At 40.3% G+C, this 20,652-nt stretch overlaps 1 protein-coding gene across 3 annotated transcripts in view; it reads right to left on the bottom strand.

The window, feature by feature from the left end:
• The window catches only part of LOC128895716 (protein phosphatase Slingshot), a 56,736-nt gene that overhangs the window by 13,825 nt on the left and 22,259 nt on the right, over window positions 1–20,652 (bottom strand). For all 3 annotated transcript variants that reach the window (XM_054158555.1, XM_054158556.1, XM_054158557.1), the window contains 2 exons: window positions 10,043–10,221; window positions 7,130–7,195 (listed from right to left, as the gene is read on the bottom strand). In XM_054158555.1, coding sequence (XP_054014530.1) covers window positions 7,130–7,195; window positions 10,043–10,221 — 245 coding nt within the window. The remainder of the gene's footprint in view (window positions 1–7,129; window positions 7,196–10,042; window positions 10,222–20,652) is intronic.

Here is a 20,652-nt window from a genome sequence, read left to right as displayed (position 1 = left end):
CCGAGCAATCTAAATTACCGACCGAGTAATCTAAATTATCGACCGAGTAATCTACATTACCGACCGAACGTTCTACATTACCGACCGAACGTTCTACATTACCGACCGAGCAGTCTACATTACCGACCGAACGTTCTAAATTACCGACCGAGCAATCTACATTACCGACCGAGCAATCTACATTACCGACCGAGTAGTCTGCATTACCGACCGAGTAGTCTGCATTACCGACCGAACGTTCTACATTACCGACCGAGCAATCTACATTATCGACCGAGTAATCTAAATTACCGACCGAGTAATCTGCATTACCGACCGAACGTTTTACATTACCGGCAGAGTAATCTGCATTACCGGCCGAGTAATCTGCATTATGGGCCGATCACACTACAGTACTGGCAGAGTAATTTGCATTATCGACCAAGCACTCTACAAGATGCAACAGGATTCATTCCGATTGGTCAAGCCATCTCGGCGTAATCAGTGAACAGACATTTAAAATATATATATATGTATACATATGTCGAATTGAGTAACCTCCTCCTTTTCGAAGTCGGTTAAAAATTAGCAACGAATGCCTTATCGATGAATAAGTAATTTTAAAGAGGAATTCGAAATACATTGACTCATTGATTAGTTGGGCAGTTTTATCGTTAAAATGTCTAATTCGCGACACCTGATGGATTATTATCATAGTTACGATACACTCGTCGACGAGCAACGTAAGTGTTTAAGAAACAATGGAGAGTCTCGGTTTGTGAAGCAGACGAGCATGTGACGAACCTGTGATCGATCAACGACGCAGACGATGTACCTGTGATCGTTCTTATTCGTTTGTGCAATTCTCGTACCAACGATGAGTCATTCTATAAACACGCATATGGGATGCGGACTTATTGTTGGTATATAAGACGATGAGTAAATTATGAGAAACGCGTTGCCGTTTGGTTTGAAATTAATCCGTGACGTGTGTTTAACGGATGATTAAACATTATCTAATGTGATAGCGAAAAGTGACTAAAATCAGAACCCCGATTGGTGTCTTTTATAAATTTCTTAATATTGACGATAAAATGAAATTTGCAGTGGCTAACTTTTATTAAATTTCGAACCACTTTTTGGGATTCCGATCCGCTATGGGAATGCAGGAAAGAACAACCAACGGATGACTAACACGTCGAAACATTTGCGGTCGGTAAAAACCCGCAGATGCTGATAAATTCCTACGAATTACGTCGTAACAGGTTTCAAGAACAACGCTGCGAAGAAAGCAAATTCAGCAGGTTATCGCGAAGAAACAAGGGTGATTTGCCTGACTTCTGTTGCCAGACTCGTTATTCGTATTTCGCAGCCGGGATGACTCGTCGTTGGACTTTACGGGTGCGCCACAAAGTAGAACAATCTCGCCAGAAATAAACGTACGAGCTCGTCGTAGAATAACCGTGAAAGTTGCCAGCGATCGTGTCCACTTTGCCGTCATTGGTAACCGTTTACAACGGCGAATGACCATTCAGTGTTTGCGTCTTATGATAATGAGACGATCGACCATGGTTATCGAAAGTGAAGGTGTGCTTCGAGGTTATAGGTCCAGCCTATCGTTGAGGTTATTTCAGATTGGAAAGCAGTCTTAGCGTCGTTGACTGGATCATTCGGTGGTAACGTAATAGCCTAGACATTTACCTTTGGAACTGTCGAATCCAGTGAGCGGACTCGAGAAACTTTCCCTTAAAACACACGTTCTTCGAAACGGTTTTGGATACGAGGAATACGAACTGGTTGTTCGACGAATCGAAACAAAATTAACCCTTTGCACTCGAGGCCTTTCTTTTCTGGTATCTAGCAGCAACTCGGGATGCTTTCTTTTTTTCTTTTCTTTTTATATGGATTTATTTTAAGTCGCATCTACTGCATGGTAATTAGCGACGAATTTGTTTGGGTTTCTGGTGGTGCGTGCTATATACTACTGTAGAACACCACCAGAAACCCAATCAAATTCGTCGCTAATTACCATGCAGATGCTTTCTTGTTAGCATTCTATTGCCACGAATGCTAAGATTATATTGACTTCTCGAATGAGATCTCTAATTTGAGATTTGAGAATCAGGTCACCTTTGCCTCAACGACAATCATTTTATTGGCACCTCGAGTTCCAAAGAAATTAAACCTAAAGAAAACTGAGTGTCACCTCTCGAGTGCAAAGGGTTAAATGTGACGCTAATTCAAGCACAATAAAGATTAAAAATTCATCTCTAATAAAGATTTTCCTAGATCATCCGATATAACGATCTGCGAATATATCTAGATAATGGTAACACGTCTATACGCCTAACCAACGGTCATTCTCCGAAGCAGAACGAGGTACGTGTGTGTACGATTCCGTATATCCTCCAACCTGTTCTACGGTTGTAGTCACAATAGCGAAAGGAATGAAAACGATTATACTTTAGCATGCCCGAGTGTTACGGCGAGAACAACCAGTGACATTAACAGTGTCTGGTCGGAACATTAACTACGGTCGATAGCGATCTAGACGACATCCTTGTGCCGCTACTTAGGATTGCCCATACCGTGGAAAACGACTAATTGCGAGCCAACGCGTTTCACATTTTTATTAGCTTTTTCGAATCGCGGTTTTAACTAGCCGTGACAGGATGATACTTGGACGTGTTATACACGACGGAAGGAAAAGATCGCGAGAATTGAATACGGAGGAGAGCATTCGCGCATTCTATGGGCGTGAATCGACGCCGGTTCGGCATGGATTTCACCAGCTGCTATTATCACCGACTCGGCTCTGTATTATCCCGATAATGCGACGGGATGCAACCTGTTGTTATCCATTGACGTCTGTCGGCAATAGGCAGAACCAGTTTGGAAAGCCGTTGCCAGAGTTCACGCCCACTGGCCAAGGCACGATAAAAACAATCCTCTCGGAAATCACACTTATCAGGTTCGCGACTAACAAGGGGACCTGATGTCACGGATCTTGATGAAATTTTCTTCGACGGATCTCGAGGTTAAACTTTCTGCCGTGCTCTGTATAGATTCGGCATATAAGAAATTGAATTAAAAAGAAAAACTATTGGAAAAACTATTCGAGAGACTAACAAAGAAGACGTTCATGGGTAAGCGAGGAAGCAGGTTTCGGAAAGTCGTGAAATCGAATCTCACCGGAAGTATACAAATTAAAAGAGCATTTCATGGAATCCAAAGGACTAACGAGTTAATGCTATCCATAAATCTCGAGTGCGGAAGTTTTCTTCGACGGATCACGAGGTTAAACTTTCTGCCCCGCTCTGTATAGATTCGGCATATAAGAAATTGAATTCCAAAAAGAAACTATTCAAGAGACTAACAAGAAGACGTTCATGGATAAGTGAGGAAGCAGGTATCGGAAAGTCGTGAAATCGAATCTCACCGGAAGTATAAAAATTAAAAGAGCATTTCATGGAATCCAAAAGACTAACGAGTTAATGTTATCCATAAATCTCGAGTGCGGAAGTTTTCTTATCTTTAGAGGAGTGTCTTCCAAAAAGTTTGTAAATGAAAGCAAATGAAAGAAATGCGACTATCGGGTGTTATGGTCCGTTTCATACACGACACTGCTGTGATATAGTTAACTAGGAAGTCGTTGTAGGATATTTATTTCCAGCTTTTCTCGTAATGGGAAAGCGGTACGTTTTTTGTACTCGTCGCGAAAGTATTCGGCGTGCAGCGTGGTACTAGAGGGGACACCGCGATTTCTCTAACAAAAAGTGAAAACGAGAGACGAGATCGAGCGGCTGAACGCCGAGGGAATGACCTAATGATGTAAAGTTTGTAAAGCAGTCTGACGAAACTTACGTCGGGACGTTGGAATGGTCATCGAACTGATAATTGGCAAAGTTTCGCGTGTTCTCGGTGAGAAATAACCAGCGAAACTCGTCCCGAGAATCTGGTTGGCGATCGAGGGAACGTTCGGCATCGAATATCGGTGGTCTTATCACCGACGGAGGTGTCACTTTGTGTCAACGTCTTCGTCATCCGGTTGAAAACCGGTTTCGCTCGCGAAGGTTCATTGATTCCCCGTTAATCCGAGAGCTCTTCCTGCCCCCATTCAAGCGCGTTTAACTCCGCGTTGATAAGTTCGATAGATGAAGACGAGGACATTACGTTTAGAGTTAATTAGACCCGGGAGTTTGGATCGTTTCGCGCGTTCGGAAAGGATGAATACTTGGCGTTGGACGCTTACCACGCCCAAACCTGTTGGCGGCGACCTGAAAACCAGCAAACTCGATATCTTTTACGCCGCGGCGAGAACAAAAACCGGACTACGGACAACCAATCGAAAATAGCCTAACTAAGGATTGTTCGGCGAATAATATTTCAGAAAATATATACCGTCGAGCTTACAATAAATCGATGCGACGAACACGCCCGATTTATTTATATATTGGGTTGTCCGAAAAGTTTCTTTCGTGAGTTGCATTCAATTATTTCCTGTGCCAATGTTTATATAAATAGACGATCTAATTTCTTAGACATTGATGCTGTAACAGCAATGAAGCGAAACGAATCGTACACGATTCAGTAACGTAACATAAAGCACACAATATTGTGTATATATTAATTATTAATAAAACGAAAGAAACTTTCGGGACAGCCTAATAATTGTTCACTTTTATTCATCCGTACCACAGTCAGTGTAAAAAGTATTCGTACGGTAACGCATTTAAAATAAATGGTTCCTGTACGAATACTTATTACACTGACTGTATATCGAGTTGGCTAAATAAGTTCGTGGCGATTTATTTTTTATCCTAGAGCGATTCGTTCGCTGCTTAGCAAAGTGTTTATACGGATTCGAAAGAGTAAAGGGTTCGTCAAATAAATTTACCTTTAAATATAGTAAAAATTAAATTCGTATTAAATTCGTCAAAAGTAAGTATCAATATTTAAGTATCATCTCATTGAAATTATCCGATTGGTTACGTGAGTTATTCTTTTTTTAGAGGACACGCTACCAAAAAAAAAAAAAAAAAAAAAAAAACACCGTTACGCAATTTTCCGAGGGTGCACGCGAGTTTTCAGGGTCGCATAGCACAATTCGGCAAAGTGACCATGCGTCGCGACGCACCCATAAATGGCGCGAGCGATGGCCCATGGTCGCTAGCAAACCCCACCACATTGACGGTCGGCTCGACCGAGGCTTCTCCAAAAATAGGACGACGACAACGTCAACGACGACAGACCGACGGAATTCTCGGTACCGTAACGATACGCGCCGTGTCTTTTTCAACAATGGAACTCGACATGCGTGTCGCAAGAATCGATCAACCTCTCCAAACGCCGCGGTTAACAACGCGAAAAGGATCGATCGCATCTGGCGTCGAAGCGGTCCGCGATTTTTCGAGACAAACGTTACAGTGCGGGGCTATTTCAACGACTGATTGATCGCTTCGCATTTTCGTCTACGAATAACCGACACTGTTTACGTTGGAGCAGACACCCGGCCATGGATTTTTGTAAAAATCAACACGCGAGCAATCACACGTGGCGTATAGTTCCAAGGCTACGTAAGTTATAAAACAGAAACCAAATGTATTAGGTCGGTGGATCTGAAATCTCTGACGCGATACGTCGTTCGTAAATAATAGAATTAGAATAACTTTGGTCGAAAAATGTCAAGAACCGAGCCGGTGAAAGTTTCTAACACGTCGATCGCCACGTCGCCCCGTAACTTTGAAATTTAAATGTCAAAGAAAATGAATTCGAATGAAACATTTGAATTTGGACGAAGTTACAAACACAAGTACCACAATAAATGTTCGATCATGCAGTTTCTAACGATCTATAAACATGGTTTAATCGCAAGTTTAATCACAGTAGAAATGTTCGCGAGTATCGGTCGGGCAGTCAACGTGTTAAAAGTAAACGCGCTTATTTGTTAGACGCGATAGACGGAAAGAAAAAGACCAACGTCAAACATAATCGCAAGAAGGCGATTTGTATGAGAAGATCGGGATGCATTTTCGTTCGTGCGGAAAAATCCGCGAGCGGAAAAGGAGCAGGCAAGAAAGTTCCTCATTGTCCGGTTGCGTAGAAGACAATTGCGATGCCGACCAATTAAGCCACGGCCCACGCTTCATTTTTCCTTCCATTCAACTCGAGTCTCTTCCGCATCGATAGCATCTCGGTTGCGCTTCGATTCTTTTTTTTTTTTTTTTCTTTTGAGCATTGTGTCCCAAGCGACAGCCGACTTCACTCTGCGAACACGTATTTTCTGTACTGGAAGCTACTTCTTCCGCATATAGTTATATTCGTATATAACTATTGCGCCATTACGTTATTCTCGTAAAATATTTCAGGCTTTCACGACCCGGTTCATGGTTGATACCAACCGAGACTTCCGGGTGCGAGCCGTGTTCTTTGGGTAGGATACTCCGACGTTTTGCTAGACGTTCGCAGCTAGCTTATTCGTGTTATTCAAGAGCGATACTTTTTCTTTTGAATGCTAAGTGAAAAACTGATAGCTGATTGGCTCGTTGAAAAAAATACAATTTTCCACTTGAAATACATGGGAACAAATTTGTTTCCGCTGTATTTCACTGTTGACAGCAAATTTTTTATTTTAATTCTTTTATTAGCTTGTTCTCACACGCACGCTTGTCCGTCCGATTTACTTATTGATTAATTCACGAATTGCAACTGATGATCGCAACTTTTAATGTAGAAAGATATGCATTTTTTGTATTAATACCATGGCGTTTCTTTAATATTATAGAGAGTGAATGAATGCCGAACGGATGAAAAGTACCAAACCGTTATCCTTTCCTCGTAAAACCATGTTCATAAATCGATGTACGATACACCTAAACTTTCACATACCTGGAATTTGCGTATCGAGAGAGTCTGCTCAAGATTATCGGAGAATTTGTTTAAATAGAATTACGTCTACATAGCAACGTTCATTTTCATTGTCGTTCTTCTGGAGGTACGAGTTATTGGATTACATCTTTATTTAAATAAAGTTTACCAATAAAATTAAGTTATTCAAAAATAACGAGTTGAACAGGTTCGTTAACACCATTTTCTGACTTCTCTTAACTTGCGCTATTTTCTAGAAGTATCATTTGGTAATTTGACTTACCACATTGCTTGCACCGATACTGGCTTGAAGATGTGCTGTCGACCGCAAACACTGACGCTGAAACCTCTGCAACGAAAAAAGGGATCAAGAATTAGAAGCTGGCTTATCTGGAACCTCTGAATTCCAAGTTAGCTAAAATTACTTTTCTACTTTGATCGCGTTAACATAATCATAGTAACATAATTTCATTACGAATCGAGCATAACGATGGTTAAGATTTGAGAAAAATATATTTGTAAAATTTCCTTATAAACTACATTCTATAGGAAAGATGCATTGTTCTTTAGAACCTTCATTATTCCTTAATAATAATAACAATAATAATAATGATAACCAATATTTCCGAAAAATAATTAACCTATACTTTCCATCGGAACGTAAGGAGTAGCAATTAAACATTTTATTTGAATCGAATTAAAATATCAAAAGTAACAGGGAAATTATAAACTATAAAGTAATTATAAAGATTTCAACGTGTAGCTGCAGTATCGGTACAAAGAATTTGGTGGTGCTATCTAGCGCCGAGAACGAGGACTGTTTTGCCGCAAACTTGGACGTTTTATCGCGGAGAATGTAGACCATAGGGTTAAAGTTAGTTTCGCGATTTCACCGTTCAAAGCGGGAATCGTTGTCACACGACCGAGCAAACTCCCGGCTTAGAATTGCAACGGTAACGCAACTCCCCGCTTACAGGGCGTTACGACACATACTGCACATCTGGTATAACCGTTAATTACGCATTATGTAAAAGCTCGATTCGCGTAGAACCGCTGACCAAAAGGAACGACGAGTGTCACGAGTTACCCAGAAGCGCAAATTCGATTCTCGTTTCCACAAAAATCCATTACGATACCGCGAGACAGCTTTCTCAGGGAACAAACAGTGTGTACGTCCAATAAGAGCGCGCGCACTGTAACTTCCAAATGATTCGATATAATTAAATCAAATAACTTGCGATTATTTTTAAAGATGATAGAAAAAAAATTAAATCCATAAAAAATTACGTAATTAAATAAAAATACATAAACTAAAAATAAAAATTCCAGATTCATTGAAATTTGTATAAGTATTTAAATTAAAATTCCCTGACATTAAAAACATAATTAATCGAATTCTATATCTAATAGTTAATAATATTGAAAAAAAATAAATAAATAAATAAATAAATAAATATAAAATTTAAGTTACAATTTATGTTTACTCTGTGGAAATGATAATTTAAACGCTAACTGATCGATTGTTTTCAAACTTACTTTATCCGAATGCCTCGAATATTAACTAAAAAAATTGGAATGCTATCATTGTTTAAAAGCTGCATAGAATATAGTAAAACTTGACATTTATATTCTCCACGAAAGAAACTTTTGGGACAACCTAATATGAGTGGCCAAAGTCGGTCTTAGCTCGGACTCCTTAGAGACCACTTTTCATTAATAAAAGTTTTTTTTATAAATCTTACGTTGTTTTCGCTAAACCATCTTCCAACCCTTTTTCTAGCGCGTTTTAGTGTTAAGATCATTAGCTCTGCCATTGCAACCATAATGTCGAACCTGGCCTATTTTTTGGGGACCTGGAGTGACCTTACCCCCTAAAACTGCTCCAATTTGCGTCAACTGCGTTCATGCCATGGCATGACCCGACTCGATGGCTTCGCAGCTACTGGCACGACCTTCAAACGAGACCTTGGTTGCTCACCTGTCAAGTATCTTGTTCTAACGTGGCGCACAGCAACGCGCTCCATTTCCCTACGCCCGTATGCCCGAGTAAAAGAGAGTGGCGCCGACCTTCGCGTTCACCTTTCCGCGGTAACCGGTGCGTTTCTCGGTCTGCGACTCAATGTACCGTTTCGAGCCGCGTTTTATTCACCTAATTGCCGGATTCGGCTGGGTCGCGTGTTTTGCCAATGAGTCGACGCGAACGAAAGGCTACCTTGTCCGCTTCGCGGGATGGGAAAACTCTGTTACGCATGGAGAGATAGAATTAATTGCGGACCGAGACCCGAGCGATCTGTCCAGTTTCGTTTTTATTCCGCGCGGAATAGGGTAGCATTGGCTCGCGGAGAAAGTGCGGAACTGGCTGGAATTTAAATCAGTCGAATATATATGTCGGGAATCGAACGTGAAATCGCACGGTTAAATGAGAATCGGAACTTACAAGTTGCAACCGCGTTGATTATCGAGCAAATCAAAGGCTGCCTCGGTTTTCCTGCCTGTAGTAATAAAACTGTTCGAACTTTTGTAACTCGAGTTTACGATACGGTCGCCTGGTAAAGCGTTAATTTGAGACCGCAGCTGCTGGAAATGTCGATGTTCCGGACGCCTAATTGTGCGAGGGATCAAGGGCCCCGGCGCGATAAAAATGAATACAAGTGTGCTCGTTGATTTAAATAAAATTAAGGCGAACGGAAACCATCGAGATGATTATAACTATTGCGATAGTAGTTCCGAACGGAGCGTCATGGCGCGTGGAAGCAACTAAATTCTTATTGCACCAAAGGTCCGAAGACCACTGAACCATGTTCCGTCGCTCTCCTTGTTGGGTGTTTTCTTGCCGACGAGGTCTAAAGATCGATTCAGACTATACGACACGGACCGCGTCACGTTCCGGTAACGACACGTACCGGCACCGACACGACAAAACATTCAAATACGCGTTTTAATGGAACTATTCACACTTAACAGACACCGACCCGAACGTTCCGTCAACGGGAATAGTGTGAATAGTTCCCCATTAAAACGCGTGTTTTAATGTTTTGTCGTGTCGTTGCCGGTTCGTGTCGTATAGTCTGAATCGACCTTAACGCGACAACGTCAGGAAATTTACGCGTGACGAGTAGTATTACAAATGAGATATCTCGAAGCACAAGTTTCGAAAAAAAAAAAAAAAAAAAAAAATTGAAAACTAACAACGTACCCATCGCCGTCGAGAGTAATGGCAGTGTCGGCCAAAACTCGAAGTACGAGACCAACGGTCGCCCTGTCGTGACAATCGATACCAAGGAGGCAACTTTCCTCGGCATCTTGTCTCCCCGTGCAGGACACGACGACCAAATATCGTGTCCTTCCTTGGTGCACCGATTCGAGTTTCACTGCCTGAAATCAGAATACAGAATTTGTTGTTACGGATCCGATTGGTTAACATTTCTGTTTAGGAATAATAAGTGATGTATCGGTGTCGTCGTTTTTACAGTAGAAGGGTCCATCGAAATTTACGCAGTTATGAATATTTACCAAATTATGAGGAAGAGCTCCCTGAACTCGATCTGCGTTCCGTTAGACTTTGCACTTCTATCTAGGAATTTTATTTCTGCGTACTAGTTATTGGGTTTGTTCGGAAAGTCCATGTCGATTTTTGGTAGGTGGTACAGGTCTGAATATATCGAAGTGGTTGGAAACAAATAACATGTATACATCCCTTAAAAAGTGGAAAGGTTGTGGAATAAAATAGCACCTACGTAATTCGATAAATATATATTAAAATTCAAACGTGTTTTTGAATTTTTCTTAGAAATTGCCACGAACATTCCGGACAATATATAAGTCCTACATAAAAATTGACCCTATTATGATACCTGAAAAAAGAGAATAATAATTACGATCGACATAAACGTTCTAAACCTTTCTAATACCTTTCGTACAAAATTGAACAGTGTTTTACAGAACAGAAGCAAGTGTCCGGATCATTGGCTGATATGCGTGTGACGAGCTTAAAACGCTACACTCAAACTCAATGAAGAGTAACAAGGAAACGGGGGAGAAAACTGCAATAAAGACGTCGCGAAATTCTGATCCCGATCGTCTACACTTGACCGGAGAGATCGCTATCGTCAAGTCGTTTCGAGAGACGAAACAGAAGTTTCTTCGGGGTTAATGACACCGCAACGAACCGTAGTTGCACACCCGTAACGTTCATGCCGTTTCCGTTAACGAATGTTTCCTTGTTTTACAGAGATCGCTAATAAACGCCTATTACGAAGGCGTTACATAATAAATACACCTAAACCCCCATTAACGCGGTACTCTTTTTTTATTTACGCGATTTCGATACAAGACGCGGAATATGCGAATAAGAATCGTACCAGAAAAAACGAAATAAAAATGTATTACGTGCCAAAGATCGAATCAGAAATATTTTAATTGCCTCGGTATGTTCCTCGCGAATGGATACACCTTCCATTTTTCGAGTTTCGCAGCTTCGATAATTTACCTAAACAGCGTGAATCACGAACGGGTTTCTGAACTCGCTTAGGTCATCTCGTCGACGATACGCGATGCATGAAAGTGGAAAAAAAATGTTCCGGAGTAAAGTACTAGATCGTTTTGTTAATTAACCAGTTACGCTACCCCATTAGGGTATACTTTTTGTCGTAACCGCATAAATTTCGCGGTCTGCAAGACTCACGGTAACGTACTGTATTTTATTCCTTTTCCCGGGTTGCCAAGATTCTTCGATAAGAAAGAAAAACATTCATAGAAAGTAATGGTATTTTATCCGGCACCGGATGCGTGGATAAAGATGGATATACGGATATTATATCAATCATGTACGTATATATTTGTATATATTGTATCATAACTTTCCCTATAAAATAATTGGTCCTCATTTTCTTGACGGACCAATTAACACGTTGATCGCCATGTCACCCACATGTAGGTGACAGTGCTTTCCACTGAAGAACTAACGAAATTAATTCCGAATGTCGAGCATAAAACGATAATGAATTTAAATCAAATTCATGAATGTTGATGAAATTACAAGAATAAATACGACGATGAATGTTTGATTATGCAGTCTCCGATAGTATAAATAACATTTAATTTTAGTAGAAACTTTAAAGAATATTTGTCTGGCAGTCAACGTGTTAAATAGTCGCAAGTATGCACAGATTTTAACAGAGAAATGTTGCTACTCTTGTAAGAAGTCATTATAACAAAGTTAAAGTATGCTCTCTAAGCCAAAGAAAAACAACCATTTTTTTTCCTGTTATTAGAGACAGGTTTATCGCTAAGCATTGTCGAGGAAAAATTCATACAAGTCTGAATTCGCTCAGGAAGTCAGTAGAGGATGCAATTTATGCTTTTCTTTGCACATTGCCTAGCGCTGACTCTACGATGGATATCTAAAACCAGTTAGACGATTGCGTTTCTCCTCGCGTTTTATCCAACTATTACTCGCATAATTGTATGACATACAACGACCCAGTTCGCTATCGCGTACACTCACGAAACGCAAGCTCTCAGTCTTGGGTGATATACCCAGCACGTGTCTACGTTGCGATACACGATACAAGATTGCGAGAGACTTGTGCGAGCGAAACTTTACAGTTCGTCGATCAGTAACGCCCCGATAAAACCGTTAAATAATTAAGTCCACGTCACGAATCAACAAGAACGGCCGAGATACAAATTTTAACGGCTTGGCTTCGGGCCGATTTCGCGTCTTTACTTTCGATTGCGTTACGTTGGGAGAAACTGTTACAACATTGCCGACGATTGACGCTTTGACTGTCGCGCTAACTTCTGCGAAAATTTGTAGAATTTCGTTTGAAAACAATTGAAGATCGCATAATCTAGGATTTGTCAGTGTATTTATCGTTACAACCTCGTTAGAATTCAGGGATCTTATTTATTTTCGTTACCACCTCATCTTCGGAATAAGTTTTTTAAATTCCTAGTGAAGCGTCCTGTCACCCATACATGGGTGACGTGACGGTCAACGTGTTAACCCTTTAACGAGTGAGCATTCGAAAGTGAGTTATTAAAGTTAATAAGTTATTTAATATGATGCGATTCCGGGTTGTATATTTTGCAACGGGGTGGCTTTGAAGACAAATGGTTAGGTCTCGGTTGAAACTAAAGATATTACTACTGATGAGTGACTACTCTTTACAAGGGACATGAACCCTACGTGTTTAGAGAACGTGAACCATTCGAAAACCGTTCGAGACCTATTCTAGTACGAGGTAGTTATTCGAAACGGAACGAAACGGTTTGGCGAGCGATAAAATCTCCAGACTTTCCTCCTGTACTCAGACGGCACTCAAAACCGTCGACTAAAAACCTCGTCGCCTCGTGTACGAATATCTTCAGTACCTCTTCGGCCGTACGGCCTTGAAGAGGGCGAGTCAAGATTATCGCAAGACGAGTTACCCAAGGTCGCGTTTGCCAGCTACTCCGACTTTTTCCATGTTCCTCGAGTCAGTGGCGTCACTAGGGAGATGCGAAACCGTACCTGCTGAAAGAGAGGGTGACACTATGCAGGAATGATTGTCTATAAAAACTACCGTCAAGTGTTTCAGCATAAAAGATGCAGTAGTTCACAAAAGAAGACGAAACAATGGATTTCTTTTGGTAATAACCGATCAATTGTTTAACTATTTACTGGAGAAATTCTTTATTCCATTCTAAAGAGTAAAAGTTTAAGACTGTATATAAAATATAAGTTTAAAAATATATACAATCTTGTGGTTCGGTACAATATTATGTCTACAATCCATTATTTTTACCTGTTCATATTTTACTTTCATACACGGTAATGTTGCTGATAAGTGTTTCGTCATTCACTTTGTTAAAATTTTGTTGAAAAGAATACAATAGACGTTCTGTCGGTATAAATCACTACTCGATTAAATTATATTTCCTTGTGCTCGTCTTAAAGACCATCGATTAGAATGAACGAAATAAAGAGTATTAAGCGACGCGTTCTTTTATGTCGGAAAAGTAAGGCGTACCTAACATTATTTCAGTCGGTGTAGGACAATGTACAGAGTGGAAGAGTCTTCGACAGCGCTCCTCGAGTCACCTGCAGATGAAGGTGCGGCACAAGGATATCAGACTTTCTCCAAAGAAGCTTACCGTGTGGAAAATCGAATGACCCGAGAAGAGTAAGTCGAACAGAGAGTCAAATACGTCCCGAAATTGACAACCAGGAAAATTGACACCAAGAAAAGCCAACAAACAAAGCCGACAATCCTTCGGCTGCTAGGTATATTTGAAAAGAATATAACGTTACAGCAAATACCTATAGAATTCATCTGCTACATCTTCTTGCGTTTACTCTAATTTTCTCCTATAGATCCCGTAAAAAGATTCCTGCGCGTCGAAAGGAATACTTCGCGCCTGTGAGGCAATCGAAACTAATATCTATTTAGCGAACGCAAACGGCGCGTACTCGTAGTCGTGAGCAACGCGAACGATCCCTTCTTTTCTCTGGCTATCTTGAGTCACGGGGATCCCACGAAGAGATCGCGAAAAGCCACCGTGAAAGTGTTCGCGAACAACGACACGCGCGCGCCGTGTGTGTCTCGTCGGTGCTACGTCGTGAAACGAAAGCGAATCCTCGAGAAACGCGAAGGAAAAGGGGACTAGCGAACCAAAAGGTTCCTCGAACAGTCTCTCGCCCGTCTCTACCGTTTCCCTTTCTACTTGGATCGGTAATAAATTCACACAATCGCTTCGGTGCCTGGTGCAACTGAATCCTACGCGCAACGATACAGCCGCGCGGTGATCGAAACCTCGCGAGTATCGGCGATACGTGTCCGTATAGAGTCCACGTTCTTCTCCGGTGAACCCGTAGTAATTTCACTGCGAATACCGTGATCGCGTTTCGACGTTTCTAGGCTGCAGCCTACGGCACGAAAGTTCTCGAATGGGTACATATGAAATTCGAAACAAGAGAGATGCGGTGCCGGACAGATGTATCGGCAAAGGATGGTTGTATGATCTGTATGTATACAACTTAAACTAGCTGTATCTTACGCGTGTACTTAGGTTTCGCAAGTCGTGCGCGATTTGTGCAACTTGGGCCCGATTTGCCGAACCGTGGAATGCCTCGAAGGCTGGGCGATCTTGTTTACGTTTTGGGTTAGAGCTGTTGGAATGTAAATCGTAGGTTAACCAGGCTTGCGCAGCCTTCGAGCCACTCGCTTTTGGTCTGATCGTCGTATATACATATACTAGGGGCTAGGCTCGTAGTTGTAGGTTAAGGGGTTAATCGCAATTTTGGATAGAAAATAATGAGTTATTCAAATAGCGAACCTGTAATAGGTACGATAACACGAAGAACGAAGATAGTCACGTCGTGTAATTTTTCTAAACGTTGATTAATTAATTTTAAGGACCGAGTGTTAATGAAAACGAATCTAGATAGAATTCGTAAATTTGTACAGGGATATAAAAATTGGTAATACGACAAATGATAGATTCTATAATTGCTAATAGTCTCGAGAGAAAATTTTAGTTTTGTACACATTTCCATGTGAATCAGTGTGGCAAGCAACGTGTTAATTATATGTATATCTAGGGAATAAGTTAGCTCATGTAGATACAAAAACTAAATATAACTAAATATAAGTAAATACTAAACTGTAACGTAGAGAAATCTGTTGCTTAATCTGCTCTGAAATCTCTCGAGAGGTTGCTCCTGATTTTGTCGACCTCCGATCATTGTCTTGGTCATGAGAAAAATGGGCCTTATCGTGGAACATGCACGCAAAAGTGTCCGATGTTAAATCACGTTCCCACGCAGCGCGGCGTATATGTAACGGTATTGTATAATGACTTATACGCAAGTCTCGACATGATATACGCGGAGAACGAGTGGAAATAACGGATTAATTATTCGAAGGTTCGCGCCACTCGAGAAAACGCTGTCAAATTACGCTTGTATCGTCGCTTTTGACGCGCTAAAGCAGCTGAAGAGATTGATTGGATAAACGGGAATCAGAGAACCGAAAGATGTCTACAAGTGACTCTAACGAACGGTGCAGTTGGTAGGTATAGTTGAGTGTGACAATGCTCGATTCGATTCTATTCGCAAATTATACGTTAAGAATCTTTTCGTTATTAAGACATTTCGCGCTCAATGATGTTCGTTTATTTAGTTTTAGAATGCACATGTATGTATACTCTTGAGTAAAAATTAATTATGCGAAAGAAGAACCTCGAATGTTTCGATAAGGCTGGTGATTGTTTAAATAAATACGAATATTTTGAATTATTTTTACATGTAATTCGATGATAGCAAAGTATGGTAGCTTTGTCGGTAGATTTGGCGTCTGAAATAAACGAGGATTAGTTATGTGTTACTCACAGGCCAAAAAGACTTTTTTTATGGTCGAGCAAATTTATTTTGAGCATGCACAGTTAGAAAGTTGTGTTAATCGATTTGGCATGTGAAAGGTTTAATTGCAAATCGAATAAAAAAGAGGTTCTACCAAACCTGGCGTTTCGCACTTGCCAAAGTAAGATAGCATCGGATTTACGGGGTGGCTCGTTTTTTACGCAATTCTGACCGTATTTTTTCTCACGTTAAGCAACCACGATTATATCAGGAGCAACGCGTGCACATTTTGACACGTCCCGATTGCAAAATCGTGCCTTTTGTCAGCGAATGAAATCACTGAAGTTCGCGGACCAGTTGGTTCGTTGCGCGCCGTGACGAACCTGACGTGATATAATCGTTTACGTAACAGCGACTTGCGAATTTCATTATTCGTACTGAATTCAGTTTTTGTAGATGCCACGGACATTTATAGAATACTAGCTAGCGGTTTCACCCGCGTGTAATATTATTCTTATTCTATATTAAAAATGTAGCTAAAAATGTACCCAAAAATGTACCCAAAAATGTACTCAATGTTTTGGACTAAAAGATTTCCTAAATTCTCTTGATAATTAAAGAACAGGAAATCGGTATAATATAAACGAAACTCGTCGTTTTAAATTCTTGCTCGCTACTGTATAGAGGTACTGCATGATCAGAGGCTAGCCGATCACACCTGCGAAACGCGCTTGCAAATTCACGGCATCCTGTTCGAACGAAGGTGAACAGGTACCAAAGACAGTGGAACGAACACCGTGTACATTGTCCTGAATGCGTCCATTCACTTCTGGAGATATACTCTGACGCGCGGATCAGAAAAAGTACTTAAAACTTACGGTATCGCCAAGTAGAAGAATCGTTTTAATGGTTTCTGGCAGGTGTCCAGGCGAAAAGATTCGAGGCTGTTTGGCCAGTGAAAGATTTACGGGAAAGTAAAGCTACCAACGGTACTGGGAAAGATCATCGTCGTAACATTTTGCAGACGATCGTCACCGATTCCTTGGGAAGACCGACCTACAACGTTTCCCAAGAAAATAAAGGGCTTGTATTTCGACGAAGCAGCAACGTTAACGGTTTTTTATTTCGCGACGAGTTAAACTGAAAAAAGTATCGTTGCATCTCCCGAAAGATATACTTAAAATATTTAGGCTGGTCCCAAAAGTTTCTTTCGCTTTATTAACAAGTACATGCACAATATTTTATGTTTTATGTGACATTACTGAATTGTGCGCGATTCATTTCGCTCCATTACTGTTACAACATCGATATGAATGAAATTAGATTGTCTATTTATATAAACACTGCCACGCAAAATAATTGAGTGCAACAAGCGAAAGAAACTTTCGGGACAACCTAATATATAGATATATATATATTAAGAATATTGGGTGAAAATTTGAAAGAGATATCTGTAAAAATGCTGAACTTATAGTCTTGAATGTAGAGCAGTGTTAAACGCTCGATCGAAGGTTATTAAAGCTTTAGTGGTGACGATTTGATACGTGTACACGTGTACCTGTGTAAGTGTCAAATGATCATTGACAAATCTCAAAGAAGTTAAATGAATGATGTTGTTAATAGTTCTAGTGGTGTAGTGTTAAAGTTCGGATCTAGCAAGGAACATCGAAAAAGAAGCGAAGAGAGGCAACGAAGGTGGCCAGAAGCTGGTCGTAAAACCCGTTTTAGCAGTTCGAGTGCCGCGATAGCCCAGTTTCGTTCAAACACCGTTCGAATATTGAATTTAGAGTTCTCGAGACGCCGCAATGGTGCTTGGTAAATTTCGATCGTTCCGTCTGCGAAATCTGGCTGATTACCAGAAATAAAATATATTATATTCGCCTTGAAACGGTCTATTAGAGAGTACGTAAAAAAACTAATAATTCCGCTTTAAAAAAAAAACTACTTACGTAATTCTACATCACCAGTCAATTGATCTTAATTTCGTATTATCCATAACGGTGTAAGGTACTTAATAATATTACAATTGAGTTGATGTAATATAACGTCAACGATAGAAATACAAATGAATTTTGAACAATTAAACGCATCCAACAAATTGAGACTTGTCATTTTCAAATGCAAACGCATCCTCGACTCGGACACAACGATATTATCGTCGACAATTTTCGCAAATGCGGACAAAACGGTTCATCGTGAAACGCAAGATGGTCGATATTGCGATCGATTACCGAAAATCTCGATTCCCGGGAATAAACGAAACTCGCGGCAGCGCATAAAGCACCGGAAGTGGCCAAGCGAACGGGTTAATGGTCGGTCGGGTCACTGACACTTTCCGCATAAAAGGCTCGACTGGAGGGCAAGTTGCATGCGTGCTTTTAAGTGCTAGCGTAAAAAGTAACGGGCCCTGCTGAAAAGCAGTCGACGAAACGACCTGTAGCGAATCGTACGTCCCCCTTACCTCGTTGTCCTTGTAGGGACCAGTTTCTGGTCCCAGACCGGCTTACGGACGAATCCCGACATCTTTAACGCGTGTCCCGTCTAGAATTATAATACCATATTTTGCTGACAATAAACGCGTTGCTCTATCGAAAATTATTCTACGTACTTTGGCCGCAACGACAACCCGGGCTCGTCGGGGTCACAATTATGGTAAAAATAGACCGATCTCCTACCAAGACGAACAGCAACCGATCAGCTGGACCATCGAATGTGACTTTCGAATTCGTTAATGTTTAACATAAAATATTTGTCGCTTTTTCGATTACAATCCCGAGATTTCTTCTTGCGAGAACTAAAAGGTTCTTGCAACAAACTTGTTGCCCAAGAGAACCACGTTAGGATATTCTGCTTAGAGAGGAGAATTTATTTAATGCTTTTTTAACTTTGAGAACGTTTTACGTACGTTTTAGAGTGCATTTGGTAAGTTTTTCAATTTATTTCACACACAAGTCTTTGAGAACTCTGTCAGTTATTCCGAATACACGATCGGTATGTGATCATCATTTCGTGATGGTTCCAAGGCATCCCGGACCTCCGTTAACGCACCAATCAGAAGTTATTATTGAAAGACGGGAGCCGGGATGCAGAAGTCGCCCTTTCTACTCCTGAACGCCGCCATAACGAGTTTGAACTGGGTCGAGGTTCGCCGAAGCATACTTTTGTAGAGGTCAGTTTGCATCCCTGCTGGAGCAGAGCTGTGTCAGGGACGACACTCGAGCTTTTACGCCACTCGAATCATGTTTTTCTTCGTCAGTCTACTTTTAGTACCACATTCTTCGACTGCATTCTTGTATTCAGAATGCTTGGCGATGTTGGATGACAGGATTGCTAGACTGGGAACCGACTTCGAATCTTTTATTCATCGTTTTTATAATTCCGGTAGAGTCTTATTTATCCATACTAACCGTGGAAGGTACTGTACAGACAATCGAATAATTTCATGTTCTCGAGAAGAAAGATTATATACGTGGGCCGTGCAAATATAAACAGGAATTTTTGTACTCAATTTTATTGGTGATAGATATAAATACAAATGGAGTGCTTTTATTTCTACGTATTAGGTTGTCCGAAAAGTTTCTTTCGTGAGTTGCATTCGATTATTTTCTGTGGCAGTGTTTATATAAATAGACGATCTATTAGGTTGTCGAGAAAGTTCGTGGCAATTTTTAAGAAAACTTCAAAGGCACATTTGAATTGTAATATATATTTATTGAATTACATAGGTGCCATTTTGTTCCACAACCTTTTTTCCACCTTTAAAGGGATGTACACATATATATATGTTATTTGCTACCAGCCATTTCGACATATACAGACCTGCATCACCTATCAAAAATCGGCATGGACTTTCCGGACAACCCAATAATTTCTTAGACATTGATGCTGTAACAGTAATGAAGCGAAATGAATCGTACACAGTTCAGTAATGTAACATAAAACATACAATATTGTGTATATTTTAATTACTAATAAAACGAAAGAAACTTTTCGGACATCCTAATACTTTACTTCAACAGAATATACTTTCTTCGCCAGATAGGAAGCTTCCTAATCCCCTTAGGAAAAATAGCAATTGGTTGGACCAGTAACCAATTGTACAAGTACAGTTGAACCGCTGCAGCCCTCTTAACCCTTTCACCTACACGCTATCTCCCGATTGCTGGACCCATATTTATCTATCCTCGATAAAGCTGCATTAAAAAAAATCCGGTGTATGTTTGAATGACCCTCGCATTTTGAACAATATTTTACTCTAATGATATTTTTCCCACCGTAAATCTTTTTACCACTCGCTGCAGTAAAAGTAAAGTTTTAACAAAATAAAATAAAATTAAATTAAAAAATAAAATAAAATAAAATAAAATAAAATAAAATAAAACAAAACAAAACAAAACAAAACAAAACAAAACAAAAAAAATAAAATAAAATAAAATAAAATAAAATAAAATAAAATAAAATAA

Source organism: Hylaeus anthracinus, unplaced genomic scaffold (assembly GCF_026225885.1).
Source record: "Hylaeus anthracinus isolate JK02 unplaced genomic scaffold, UHH_iyHylAnth1.0_haploid 5, whole genome shotgun sequence".
Taxonomy (NCBI): domain Eukaryota; kingdom Metazoa; phylum Arthropoda; class Insecta; order Hymenoptera; family Colletidae; genus Hylaeus; species Hylaeus anthracinus.
Note: the sequence above shows the minus strand (reverse complement) of the source record. Positions and strands in the feature narration are given on the sequence as shown.